At 35.2% G+C, this 15,180-nt stretch overlaps 1 protein-coding gene across 1 annotated transcript in view; it reads right to left on the bottom strand.

Annotated features, from left to right (window-relative positions):
- The window catches only part of LOC112422917 (EGF-like and EMI domain-containing protein 1), a 584,541-nt gene that overhangs the window by 166,996 nt on the left and 402,365 nt on the right, over positions 1–15,180 (bottom strand). The window contains exon 4 of the mRNA XM_071089982.1: positions 9,108–9,230. Coding sequence (XP_070946083.1) covers positions 9,108–9,230 — 123 coding nt within the window. The remainder of the gene's footprint in view (positions 1–9,107; positions 9,231–15,180) is intronic.

Below are 15,180 nucleotides of genomic sequence, written 5' to 3'. Positions count from 1 at the left end.
TTAACTTGAATTTATGAACTACAGTAATTTTTTTTTTTTCAGAAATGAGTAGCTTCATTTCTTTCTATGATATCATATGCTGAGGGTGACTGGTCATCAGAAGGCCATTAAAAATACAAACATATGAAAGTCAATAGCAGCAAAATAACAAATCAATTTTAACTGACTTATTTCCTGCTTAAAAATCATACATATGTATTCATAGGTTCCCTTAATAAGTCCTTATTGCAAGAAAAATAAGTCTCCATTACTTAAAAATTGATGAAGGAATTTATTATAGTAAGAAAATTAAAAAGTCATTCATCCATAACTACTTTTATGATAGTAATAGAAAAAAAAGATGGATCTTGTAAGGGCAGGAACCAACCCTCTACATTTCAGAAGCCTAAAAAGATCATGCTTTGGAATACAGGATCACACTGATCTTTTGGCGGGTATGATTTTATAATTAAAAAAATACCTAGAAGGTAAACACACATCTGAAGAATTCAAGACAGGATACATCCATTGGAAAATATTTCTGGGAAATAAATATAATAATACAATCTTTTAAAAATATCGGCTCATTTTTAAGACTCCTAAACAGAGAAACTAAAAAATAATTGTGAATGAAACTAAAAGTTTTATTCTTCAGAATATAAAATACTTTATGCTTCCTAATTTACAGTAAAATTTAAGGACCATGAGCCAAATTTTGGTACAGAGGTATCTTGCTGCTCACCACATTCAGACACCTTCACACAGTCATTTGCCCTGATTGGCTGCTTCTGCTTCATTGTTTTTGTAATAAGAGTGGCATGGGCTGCTGAGGCAATAAGAAGCCTTTCGATGTCTTGCATGTCAGCCACAGACTTCTAAGACCTAATTTTTTTTCTTGTCTGCCTCTTTTGGCACTACCTGTAAAAGCCATAACTGTCATAAATCTGCACGTCCCTAATGAAATCTGCTAAGTGAGCCAGCTCATCTTGGGGAATCTGTATCAGCTATAGTCTCTTCCAGCTCCTCTCACTTCTAGATACTCTGTTGACTATAGTTAAGTGTTAGCTGAAAGCAGAGGTATTGAAGCGATTACTCAAAATTATTGGGGGAGAAATGGTGGACTTTATTTAAAAGATTGGCTTAAATATAAATAAAGCTGATTTCCATTTTCATAACAGAGTTTCAGATTTGAATTATATGTGTTTTCACTCTAGTCTAAAAGACACATAAATTTGAGAATTCTCTTAGAAATTTCTGCAAGGAATGTCTTGGAAACAGCAGTAGTAGCTTTGTTGTTAAAATCCGAGATGCCTTTCAGCGTCAATCAGGAGACACAAGAGACAGCAGAACAAGTCATACTGGGCAGAACTCCACTAGGGAATTTTATTAAGGAAATTAAAGAAATGGAAGGTTGGTTGTTCAGTCCCAGGGCTAAGTGATCAGTGTCTGTCCCAGTTCCTTTCAGCCCATTTTGATAAAGATAACCCAGTGGGTTATCTTTTTCTCCTCTTAATTCTCATAGCACTTTGTTTGTGCCTGCCTTATATTTACTCCTGCTATCTTACGCTATAGCTGTTTGTGTATCCATCTAATCTCCTTTATTGAACTGGAAACTCCTGAGAGAGAAAAAGATAATATTGCACATTTTTTAAAAATCTTCAACAACAAATAGCATAGGAGGAAATAAAAAAAAAACTGGAGAGAAATAACATTTCCTAAGCATTACGCAAATATAAAGTGTTACTATTTTGAGGGGATACAATAACAAATTCATGTTGCCAGCCTGAATTTTGAATTAATTGAGATCTAATTCAAAATAGGCATATGGAGACAAAATATCCATTTTAGTTTTGTTAAAATTAAAACTGGATAATAGAATGTAAGGGTGCAGCAACAATGGGCTTCCTAAAAATGCATGAAGAATTAGACAAACTCTCCCACCTGGTCCCAGGTGTAGATGGAAAACCTGTCTTCCTCATGTGGGGTCCTGGCCTGGTGAAACTTATATTTAAGCAGAGCAGCAGACCAGAATGGTCACTTTTTGCAGGCATTTGCAGGCCCCAAAGAGAAAATATGAATGTGAGCTAAACTCAACAGACCAATTTATTTCCCCAAACTCAGCAGTGAGGTATTTTCACTCCTCTTCTCTTGGGAAGAAGGCAGTGGGAGATGTAGGGTGCAGACAGAGGTCAGGAACATCACTAATAAACAATCCCTGTTTAGGTGAGCACAAAACAAGGGAAAGAAGGTTTTCCTACCATCGACATGCTTTCAAACTACATCTTATTTGATCTTTCAACTTATATAAGGCTAAGCATTATTATTCTGGTTTTATAGATGAAGGGAAAGCTCATAGATATTAAATAACTTGCTCTAAGTCTCACAGCTAGTAAATGTTAGAGTCAATATTTGAACGGAAAATGTGTGCTCTTTGTTTGACATAGAGCACACTGTAAGGGTCTGATACATGCTTGGTGAATAATAAGAAAAAAAACCTCGGCATACAATTATGAATCAAGTAGATAAATCCCCCACATTTTAAGTGGTTCAAGTCTTTTAAATGTAATTATTCTGTATTGTAAATGTGTTTCTATAGATTCAAAATGGACAATCTTTAGTATATGTGGATAGACTATATTGGATTTTTTCCAAATTATTCTTCATCTGTACAAATTTCAATAGTTGGCAATTCTAATAGTTGACTACTCCAATAGTTGGCTAGCTCTTGGAGGCCAGGTAATTGCTATTACTTTGCATGCTCCATAACAACAATAGAAAGAGGTCCAGAGTTCCTTTATAAGTGACAATTAAGAGAAGCAACATGCAGAAGTAGAAAAATTCTTCATAATGATTTCAAGTTTTCTTAATAAACTCAAAATAAATATGCATGTATATATATATACATATCTATACACACTTGTATATATATATATACACAGACATATATCATATTTTATTCTTCAAGTGCCAACGGACTATATTTGGCACAATACATGTTTTTACTAAGTTGAACAACTACACATTAGTGTGCTGTAAGTGTGGGGAGAATTACTGATTATTTAAGTGTCTCTGAACTAAGAAGAAAATAAAACACACAGGCTTAAACTTAAACAGGAGCAATATAGGTTACACATAAGGAACACTTTCCTGATCACAAGAGTTATTAAACAGACGTCCTCCCTTAGAGATCTCTAATACTAGGGTAAACAACTAGCTGGTTTAGATACCATGCTGCTTGGAGGCAAAGAGCTAGCCTGAGTGAAGTCTCAAAGGATATAATATAATTACTTGACTTTCATGTAAAATATCACATAATCATTTTATATTCAGGATGCTTAATGATACTGAAACTCTGTGAAGAAATAACCATATTTTGTACTAATCTGGTATTCTTAAATTACCCAACACAGTGCTGAACACATCATAGTTACCCAATAAATGTTTACTGACCAGACTGATTTTTCAATGAAGAAGAATGACAAATGGGAAAAGGGGAACTGGATTCTGTTCTTTGCTTTACAAATAAATTGGCTAGGACTTGGAGGAAATCAGTCAATCTCTCAGGGTCTTAATTTCCCTCCTCTGACAATCATGGCTTCTATGAGTTGAGGGCCTCTCTACCCCCACAACACTGTGACCCCACAGTCAGACTAGTCTGCATCCGGTTCATGCTGTCCATTAACCATATCAAAAGGAAAGGACACTGGATAACAAATAAGAAGGTTTGGTTTCTGGTGTCATTTTGCTCATCAACTAGCATTGTTAGCTTGCCCAAATTATTTAATTTCCTTGGAATTCCAACTATAGAAGCCTTTTGGAAGCTCAAATATTCTGTAATTCTACCACAGTGGCATGTTGAATTATATTCTCTGTTTATTCACTAAATCATTTGCAATACGATTTAGGAAAAAACGAATGACCCAAAATATCATTAAAATTACTTTAAAATATTTTAACAATCAATTATTTAAACAATATGCCTTTATCAATGTATAGCATATGTTCACTTATTTCTCTCAAATAGAAGAATTTATCTCAAATGTCCAAACAATGTTCACTACCTTTGTAAGTTAATGTATTAAAATGTATAGTAACATTAGTTACCATTTCATTTAGAAAATTTATTTGACACCACAGGATTACCAAGCTTGAATAGCCACACTACTTATGCTGTGGCACCAATAATTTGGACAAGTCATATGAAGAAACTTTTTAGAAAGCTGAAAGTATACCAAAAGCCTTTGATTTGCTCCCCAGAAATAAAAGAAAAATGTGATTTTCCCTTTCAAATGACTTGTTATCAGCAAATATTTACACTAATACTGATAACCAAATAGTTTAACTACTCGAACTTTAAGTGACAATTCCAGCATGATTAGAATCTGTAGATAAGGAAATGAATAACAGGCATATTGACTGTATGCTTGTATGCATTTATGTTTGAAAGGATGATGGGTATTCATTCATCCAATAAGCATTTATGGAATTCCCCTATGTGCTAGACAACTGTGAGCTGGGGATGAAAAAGTGATAAGACATGGTTCTTTCCCAGAAGATATCCCCAATCTAATTGACAGTATAAATGTGTAAATAAGTACAGTGCTGTGTAAGAAGTTATGGAACCGAGGTATTAGTGTATATAACATGAAAGGGAAGAGAGTGTAACTAATGGGCCTAGAAATAAGGAACAATAGATTTATAGCTTCCACAAGCACCCCACATGAATATAGAAGGCTTATATGTGAAATAGCAAAAGAAAAGAATACAACTATATAAATGAGCACACATACAGAAAAGAATCTACAAATTTGAGAAAAATGAGATTTCTAAAACGTAAAGTTAAATGGTTGAAACCTGAAGCAGTATAATCAGAATTACAGAAGAAGGGGATGTTTAGCAACATTCTGACCTCCATCCACTAGATGCCAGTGGCAACTACTCCTCCCCTCAGCTGTGAAAATCGATAGTGTCTCTGAACATTGACAAGTGCGTCTGGGGGACACAATCACCAAGGTTGAGAGCCACTGCCATAAAGAACATATGAGAAACAAAAAGTACTGGCCTATTTCGCTCATAGTTGTGGATACAATATCCTAAACAAAATAATAGAGAATTGACTTTAATAGCAAATAAAATGATGATACCAGTCAGATTATTTTCTGAAATGCAATTATAGTTGCATATTTGAAAATCTATAAAAATAATCACTCACGCTAGCAAATGAAAGAAGAAATTTACATCCTTTCAATAGAAAAACATATATACATACACATACAAATATGCACATATATAGATCTATAGATAGATCTATGTTTATATATATGTGCGTGTGTGTGTGTGTATGCGTGTGTGTATGAACCAGTAGTTTCCAATGTTTTTGGCACCGGGGACCGGTTTTGTGGAAGACAATTTTTCCACAGACCAGGGTAAGGGGGATGGTTTTAGGATGATTTAGGTGCATTACATTTACTGTGCACTTTATTTCTATTATTATTACATTGTGATAAGTAATGATTATACAACTCAACATAATGTAGAATCAGTGGGAGCCCTGAGCTTGTTTTCCTGCAACTAGACAGTCCCATCTCGGGGTGATGGGAGACAGTGACAGATTATCAAGCATTGGTTCTTGTGAGGAACACACAGTCTAGTTCCCTTGCATGTGCAGTTCAGAGTAGGGTTTGCATTTCTATGAGACCTAATACCATGGCTGATCTGACAGGAAGTGGAGCTCAGGTGGTGATGTGAGTGACAGGGAGGAACTGTAAACACAGATGAAGCTTTGCTCACTCACCCGCCACTCACCTCCTGCTGTGTGGCCCAGTTCCTAACAGACCATGGAGCAGCTCTGGTCTGTGGCCCAAGGTTTGGGGATCCTTGACACACACACTATGTGCACATTTGAATATCCCCCACAGCATCCAGTGGAAGGCATTTTTTCCCTTCATTTGTTTATTTAATCTATATCTTGTAAGAATCAATCTGCATGTGAATCAGAAAACATTCTTTAGATTCAGTGCTATGCCTGAAAGAAGGGGATACCAGTGAAATTTAGCTAATCAAGAGCCTTCAAGTTTGTACCTCTTTAGAGGAAAAGTTAAAGAGTAAGATTAACTAACAAGATTGTTTATAAATGTTTAAATTCCATCCACTTAAGGGCAGACTCTAGATTTATTATTTATTTGTTATTTATTATTTTAGAGACAGGGTCTCACTCTGTTGTCCAGGCTGAGTGCAGTGGTGTGATCACAGCTCACTGAAGCCTTGAACTCCTGGACTCAAGTGATTCACCTGCCCCGGCCTCCCAAAGTGCTGGGATTATAGGTGTGAGCCACCATGCCCATCCTAGATTTATTTAAATAGTACAACAAATGCCCATTAAAATGCTGGTGTCTATATTTTAAAAGGCAATTCAAATAAGTTAAATTCAATTTATATTAATGCAAAGTAAAAACATTTTAAAATGACTATTTAATTCAATGCTGTAGCATTCAACTAAATGGCCTTTGAAACCAACTGACCTCTACTGTTACCAGCCAGTAAATAAACATGAATGACTCATTACTACACTCACATGAATGTTCATTTGCAATGGCTTTAGAATGCACTGGATATCAAAATGATCTCTATTATATTTTATTTAATCATGTACATTAATAAACCTGAGATGACTGTATGTTCAACAATCAAGCAAGCTGAATCTCTAGCAGTACCATCTCTAGCAAATAGTCATTTAAGGAAATGAAAAGAAAAAATGATTCTAATATCAAAGAGACTGAGAGAACAGGTTCTTTGCAGGTGAGCTGCTCTACTCCATACCACCATCCCCAGTCCTGGGCAAGTAGGAAGTCAATGTTACCTCATTATATCACACATTGGATTCTTGATTATCATCCTCTTGATTCTAAATCTATTGTTCCTTATTTCTAGGCCCATCAGTTACACTCTCTTCCCTTTCATGTTATATACACTAATACCTCTGTTCCATAACTTCTTACACAGCACTGTACTTATTTACACATTTATACTGTCAATTAGATTGGGGATATTTTCTGGGAAAGAATCATGTCTTATCATACGAACACTGATCTTAATTGTATTCAGTTTGTACAAATGGACTCAGCAAAATGAAACCATGGAAATCATTTCTCTAAATATCTTGTCACTTATATGAGTGACCATGAGTAACTAACTTCAGTTAAAATAGGAGATAAGTGAAAGTAAATGAACTAGTGGATGCAAAGTCTAACATGCCTTGTTAGCCTAATAGCTATTATAAAAATAATTATTATACCTAACAATGACGAATTGCTGTGATAGGTACTTCAAATATATCTATAATAATGACAATGATGATACAGCAATAATAATACTTAGTCAAAGAGAAATACATAGCTTGTTGCCTGTCAGGTGAAGGGAGGGCTCATGGCAAACACTATTCCCATAGTACAGACCATGTTGTTTTCAGTGGTCATCATCCCACTTTTACCTTGAACACAATGCAGTCCTTAACCCTTCTTCTGAGATTGAGTCAGTACTGGGATCACCATTGCCAAATAATTTCATTCAGGAATAGAGATTATTGCACTTGAATGAAAAAAAAGAGCCTGGGTGAAATTAGGGTTTGCCTTTGTGAATTTACACTTTTCTAAACAGAGGATGCTTCTTGGGATGAACCCTGTCCCAGGAAGGTCCAGACATAGTTGCCTTTAAACATCTTCTGCCTCTCCAGCCCTTCCTATTGCTGCCTGCACAAGCCCTGCTGGGAGGGAATGATAAAGTGAAACTGACACATTTTCCAACCTATTCACACCTACAATTTTGTCTTGCCTTTGGTAGTCTCAATGAAACCTACAGCCCTAACCTTAGGTGTCTTCAGTGGGGATATTTTTTGTTTGTTTTGTTTTCTCTTACCAACTTATTCCTATATGCACCATCAGGAACTAACTTTGTTAAGGGGAAAAAAAAGAATGTAATTTTTTAAGATCAATAATAGAACATTAGAATAAATGCTTTTCAACTGTCATCTTAAAACAAACAAAGATGCCTGACTATATAAAATTCTCAGGCATTTTAGAAATATGGCCAGATAGAAAAAATTCAGAAAGGACAGTTATAAGGCATGGTAATAGTGATTCTTTTAATCTATTATGTTCCCTTTCAGAAATTAAGAGAAGGAAGCAATCTCTGTCCCCTATTACATTCCCAATATAGGCAGCAACTAAGTTCATAAATGAGAGTACCACTTATAGTTATCATTTGAGCACCACCCTTTATGCTAAGTGCTTTAGATGCATTATCTTATTTAATTCTCACAGCAACTTTTGTGGTTTAGACACCACCATTATTCTAAATATTACCAGTGAAGGAAGAGTCTTAGCAAAATAAAATAACTTGCCCATGTTAACACAACTCATAAGTGACAGAGCTAGGTCTCAAACACACGTGTCTTTGAATCCAATGCACTTACCCGCATGCTGTAATGCCTTAAAACACCACTTTGTAAGGCTTGGGCTTATGTTTCAATCTTTGCTTCTAATCAGTGAGCTCCTTCAGGACATAATTTATTTCTCATTAATTTTTATATCTCCAGAGGATGGAATAATGCCTGATACAGAGCAGGAACTCAATGATTGTCAAATGAATAAAATGCTGAATTAATAAATAAATAAAGGAAGGAATTAATTTTAAAAGGAAACAGAAAATTGAGGTGTGCAAAAAGCTAATTCTATACCAAGAATATTATTCCTGTGGTTAGTTTTGTGCCCCTCCATTTGCATTGTAGCAACATATGAGTATTTTATAAGTATCATTTTTACTTTAGAATTAAATGAAATGCTTTAAAAAATATGTACTTTACTCAGGGATTTAAATGAATGATTGAAATTCCATAATCAGAATGTGACACAACCAAACCAGCGTATAATCATATGTTTCCCATAATAAGCTACTTGAAATGTTCTTAGGGTTACAATATTGTAATCTAGACATGAGAGGAAGATCTGTGCTCTCGACAACATTCAACACAGGCACTTCAACTGGCTCTGGATAAAAGACAAACCTCCTCTTTTGCATTACATAGATGTTCTCTCTTTCCTTATCAGTAAGCAGACAGTCTTAACTGTTACCTTCACATCCTTTGCCATCTTCCTCCAGCTTCTGGTCAGCTTGACATTTGCAGTAATAACTGCCAACTGTATTACAGCATCGATCTTGACAGCCACCATTGTCAATGGTACATTCATTTACATCTGCAAGTGAATAGTGAAACAGAATTAGGCTCCTGTAACTAGACATACAAAAAGAAACTTTGGTGGCTCTCTGTTAAAAATGAACCATCACAGAATGACATCATTATTTAACCTTGGATTAAATGAAATAAAACAATATTTCATTTTAATTAGAATGAATACACTCTAATTTTGATGTGAAGAAAGAGACAAGTCATAATTTTGGCATCTGAAATACTACTTTTGAACAATAAACTAAGGTATTTTCTAGTCTTATGGATTTGGGAAGCTTATGGTACAGACCCAGAAATTTCACACACAATCTTTTGAGGATGAAATTGAGAACAATGAGATAAACTAAACTAAGGTCAGGACACTAGGGCACCTGCTTACCTATTAAATATGTTGTTATTGGCTTCTCAAATAATTATTACTCACCACTATATATATGCCATTGTAGTGGACAGTGTGAGAAAGGTAAAAGGGTATTTCCATGGTTTCCGAAGTTTAAAATGTAGCTGGAGTTGAGGACTAAACAGAAATGTGATTTGGTTGAGTCCATATACAGGATATGCCCACAGACCACTCCTAAACCCATGGCCATAAGTCATCTTTACAGACAGGGTTCAATTTTATGTATTTATCCAATCCAGTTAACAATTGGCAAGTATTCCAATCCATCTTCAAGTTTGATAGTGGCCTGTGAGGTGGCTTGATTTACAGTTCTGCTCAAATGAGGTACCTCTTCTGCATGTTGACTAGTTGACTTGATAGGTCCTTGCCTCATGAGATGAGTGTGGCTTGAAGAGGGGATGGAGTGGACAAGGAAGAGGTATGGAGGGGCAGGGAAAAATGGGAGAAAGAGGAAGAGGGAGACAGAGGGAGACAGAGAGAGACAGGGAAAGGAGAGGAGAAGAGTTTGGTCAGGAACAGCAGAAGAAGTAAAGTAGAAGCATAGGCAAAGTCTCACCAAAGTGTGGATCTATCACAGCAGAAAACAACTGATACTGAAAGACCAATCAGGTAATAGGCAGAGTGAGCAACAATGCATCTTGACTGAATGTAACTGATTTTGTCTGATTCCCTTGCTATGCAACTTTCACTGTTTTGTTTAAGTTAGCTTTTCATTCAAGTGTGTCTGGCTTCTCTCATTCAGCATTGTTTAGAAGATACATCTATTTTGTTGCATACACTTGTAGATCACACATTCTTATTCCTGTACATTGTTCCCTTCTATGAATATACCACAATATTCATTTCACAGAAGATGAGCATTTAACTGTTTTCTTATTTTTGGCTTTTTTGAAGAATGCTGCTATGAACATTCTCATAGATGTCTTCAATGAGCTTACCAATGCATTTCTGTTGGGTAATACAGTTGACCCTTAAATAATACAGGTTTGAACTGTACAGGTCCACTTTATATGTGGATTTTTCTAAATACAGTCGGCCCTCTATATTAGCAGGTGCTGCATCCACAATCAAATGTGGAGTCAAAGTACAGTATTCACAGGATATGAAACCTGCATATGTGGAGGGCCTGCTTTTTATATACTCGAGTTCCACAGGGCCAGACACAGGACTTAAGTATCCACAGATTTTGGCATACACAGGTGTCCTGAAACCAACATACCCCTGCAGATACTGAGGAGCAGCTGTACATCTAAGAATGGACTTGCTGGGTCAAAAGGTCTGAGGTACTGTTTAGTATTTATAGATAAATGGTCTTCTTAAGAGGCTACTCTAATTTACTCCCACCAGTGGAGTTCAGATGCTACTCATTCTTGCCAACATTTGGGATACGCTGGTTTTTTTTAATTGATCTATTCTGGAAGTTTAGTAATAGCATCAGGTTGTGATTCTAATTTGCATTTTCCCAGTGATTAATCAGGTTAAGAACATTCTCATGTTATTAGGCCATTTGGATAACATCTTGTTGAAATGCTTGTTCAAATAGTTTTTCCATTTGTCCAATTCCTAAAATATTCATTATTGTATTTGTGGGTCCTCAAATAGGATGCTAAGAAAAAGTGGTGGCAATGGTTATCCTCTTCTTGCTTCAAATCTCAGGAGAGCTTTTAACAGTTCAAGGTAGGCATGACGGGTACTGTTGGGTAGATACAGATAGATATAGATAAATGTTCCTTTCTAATCCTAATTTCTTTCATATTTGATTCATAAATAGGTGTAAAGTTTTATCTACCACATTTTTTGAATCTATAAAGATAATTAGATGTTTTTTCTTATTCTGTTAATATGATAAATAACAGGATTGAATTTTGCATCTCTAAAATAAACCTGGTCATGATACACTACCTTTTTTTATACATGCCTGAGTTCACTTAGCTAATACTTCATTTGGAATTTTAAAGATATGTTTCATGAGACAGATTTGCCTGTACGTTTTCTTGTTGGTAAATAGTCTTCTTGATTTTGACACCCAGGTTGTACTAGATACATCAAAAAAAGTTAGAAGTGTTTCCTTCTTTTCTACTGCTGAAATAATCTGTGCAAGATTGGTATAATTTATTAATTAAATGTTTGAAAGAGCTCATTTATGACACTACCTAAGGCCTGGGATTGTGGGGTGCGTGTGTGTGTGTGTGTGGGTGGGTGGGTGTGTGTGAAGGCTTTCAATTACAGATTCAATTTCTTTGATATAAGAATATTCAGACTTTTATTTAAATATGTGGGATAAACCATGTGTTTCAAGGAATTTGTCCCTTTCATATTAACGTTCAAATGTATTGCTGTTAAGTTGCTCATAATATTCTCATACTACTGTTTTAAATGACTGTCCAGTTGTGCTGAGGTCACCTTTCCTATTCCATGAAATTCTTGTGTGTCTTCTCTTTATTTTCTTATCAGCTTTGCTAGGAATTTGTCAGTTTTATCTATCTATCTATCTTGACTATCATCTATCTATTTCAGTCTTTTCCAAACAAACAAACAAACAAACAAACAAAACCTGTGGCTTTATTGATTTTTCAGCATTGCACATTTTCCCCACATAATCAATTTGTGCTATGATCTTTATCATTGCCTTTATTCTACTTTCTTGGGTTTCTTTCACTATTCTGCTTCTAAGTTCTTGAGATGGAAATTTAGATAATTGATTTTTAGTATTTCTTTTAAAAAATATTTCTGGTTTTCCATAATGGCTGAACTAGTTTACAGTTCCACCAACAGTGTAAAAGTGTTCCTATTTCTCCACATCCTCTCCAGCACCTGTTGTTCCCTGACTTTTTAATGATTGCCATTCTAACTGGTGTGAGATGGTATCTCATTGTGGTTTTGATTTGCATTTCTCTGATGGCCAGTGATGATGAGCATTTTTTCATGTGTCTGTTGGCTGTATGAATGTCTTCTTTTGAGAAATGTCTGTTCATATCCTTTGCCCACTTTTTGATGGGGTTGTTTGTTTTTTTCTTGTAAATTTGTTTGAGTTCTTTGTAGGTTCTGGATATTAGCCCTTTGTCAGATGAGGGGATTGCAAAAATTTTCTCCCATTCTGTAGGTTGCCTGTATGGTGATTCCTCAAGGATCTAGAACTAGATGTACCATATGACCCAGCCATCCCATTACTGGGTATATACCCAAAGGATTATAAATCATGCTGCTATAAAGACACATGCACACGTATGTTTATCGTGGCACTATTCACAATAGCAAAGACTTGGAATCAACCCAAATGTCCATCAGTGACAGATTGGATTAAGAAAATGTGGCACATATACACCATGGAATACTATACAGCCATCAAAAAGGATGAGTTTGCGTCCTTTGTAGGGACATGGATGCAGCTGGAAACCATCATTCTTAGCAAACTATCACAAGAACAGAAAACCAAACACCGCATGTTCTCACTCATAGGTGGGAACTGAACAATGAGATCACTTGGACTCGGGAAGGGGAACATCACACACCGGGGCCTATCATGGGGAGGGGGGAGGGGGAAGGCGGGGAGGGATTGCATTGGGAGTTATACCTGATGTAAATGACGAGTTGATGGGTGCTGACGAGTTGATGGGTACAGCACACCAACATGGCACAAGTATACATATGTAACAAACCTGCACATTATGCACATGTACCCTAGAACTTAAAGTATAATAATAATAATAAATTTTTAAAAAAATAAATAAATAAAAAATAAATAAAAATAAAATAAAAAATATTCCTGGTTATCTGTAAACATGTAACCAAACACCTTAACACTAAGTGGCTTAGAAAGACAACTTACTATTATTTTCTACGTGTCTGGGGATTCTCAGGTAATAATCAACTGGTTGGTGCTCATTTGGGGTCCCACAGAAGGTAGAAGTAGGGTGACAGCTAGCGGTAGACCTGCATGGAGGCTTGTCACTCCCATGTTGGGATTTGTGCTGAGATGGTCGGAACATCTGGGTGGCTAGTCAGGTGTCTCCCTGTCTCTCCATGCAGCTCCTCACATGCCAAACTCCTGCTTTTCTCCTGCTTGGTGTCCTCAGGGTGGAAATATTTTACATGGTAGCTTACCTCCCCCATGGAGACTATTACAGTAGACTTAAACAAAAGTTGAAAGGTTTCTTATGATCTAGCCTTGGAAGCCACATAGCCTGACTTCTTAGATTTTTGTTAGTTAAAGCAGTCACAGGCCAGCAGAGATTCTGGAAGGGTGGGGAATTCCTTCTCACAATCAGAGAATTGAATACACTGTGTCCAAACAAGGAAAAAATTGATGCCAGCCTTGTTGAAAGAACACATCACACTCATATTTTTGTTTTCCTAAAAATAAAAGTATTAGCTGCTCACCGCAGGTTTTAATGTTTCATTTTAATTACCATCAACGCAAATTATTTCCTAATCTACATAAATATTTCTTCTTTGGATTATTTTGAAGCATGTTTTGGGATTTTTTTTAACACATTTGAGGAATTTTCAATCATCTTGTTATGAAATGCTAGACTAATTCCATGGTGAACAAAGAATATACTCTGCATGATTTCAATTCTTTACAATTTGTTAAGACTTGCTTTATATTCCAGCACATGATCAGTTCTGTTTTTTTTTTTTAAATCTATATTTACTGGAAAATAATGTACACTCTTCAATGATCAGATGCTATGTTTTCTTTATGTACATATGTGCATGTATACAACATATACTTTCATATATTATACATGTATATTTCAAACATGTACAAATACATATATTTATTCATTTGATTTGTTAATCATGATTTTCATATCTTTACATATTTAAGAATTTTTTCATATGCTTGTTCTATCAGTTAGCAAGAGAAGCATAGTGAAATTGCTTTATTTAATTTCACATGTGCCCTTTTCTGACTGCAATTTTTGTTTCATATAATTTGAAGCTCTATTATGAGGGGCATACAAACTTAGGATTACCACATCTTCCTAGATTAATGCTTTGTTATTATAAAATGTTCCTCTTTAAATCTAGCTATGCTTTTTTCATTAAAGTTGACTTTTTGTAATGTTATAGCTGTATCAATTTTCTTCTGGTTAGTTTCTTTCGGCTAATGACTTTACATGTCATTTCATTTTCTAAACTTTAGTTTTTCCCTTTTTTGTATTCATATATCTGAGAAATTATCTCTCTATATATAAATATACCTGTATATACATTAATTTAATATATTATAAGCATCTTTGACTTTTAGCTGTAGTATCATATCATTGACTTTTAATGTAATTGTTAATGTATTTGGATTAAATTTACCATTTTATTGTTTTCCTAATTCCCCATAGATTTTGTGTTACTTTTATGTTCAACTCTTACTTTTCTCAAAATTTATTTTTGGTGGTCTATTTGCCTTTTTATTAGATCGTCGGTCATATATTCCTTGTTATTCTTTTAGTGGTAATTCTAGATATTAAAACATCTATTATTAAAGTCTAATATAAATTAGTACTTTAACCACTTCCCTATAATGTTAGAACCTTACCAGTTTAACTCTTTTAAA

This window comes from Macaca nemestrina, chromosome 2 (genome assembly GCF_043159975.1).
Source record: "Macaca nemestrina isolate mMacNem1 chromosome 2, mMacNem.hap1, whole genome shotgun sequence".
NCBI classification, from domain to species: Eukaryota; Metazoa; Chordata; class Mammalia; order Primates; family Cercopithecidae; genus Macaca; species Macaca nemestrina.
Note: the sequence above shows the minus strand (reverse complement) of the source record. Positions and strands in the feature narration are given on the sequence as shown.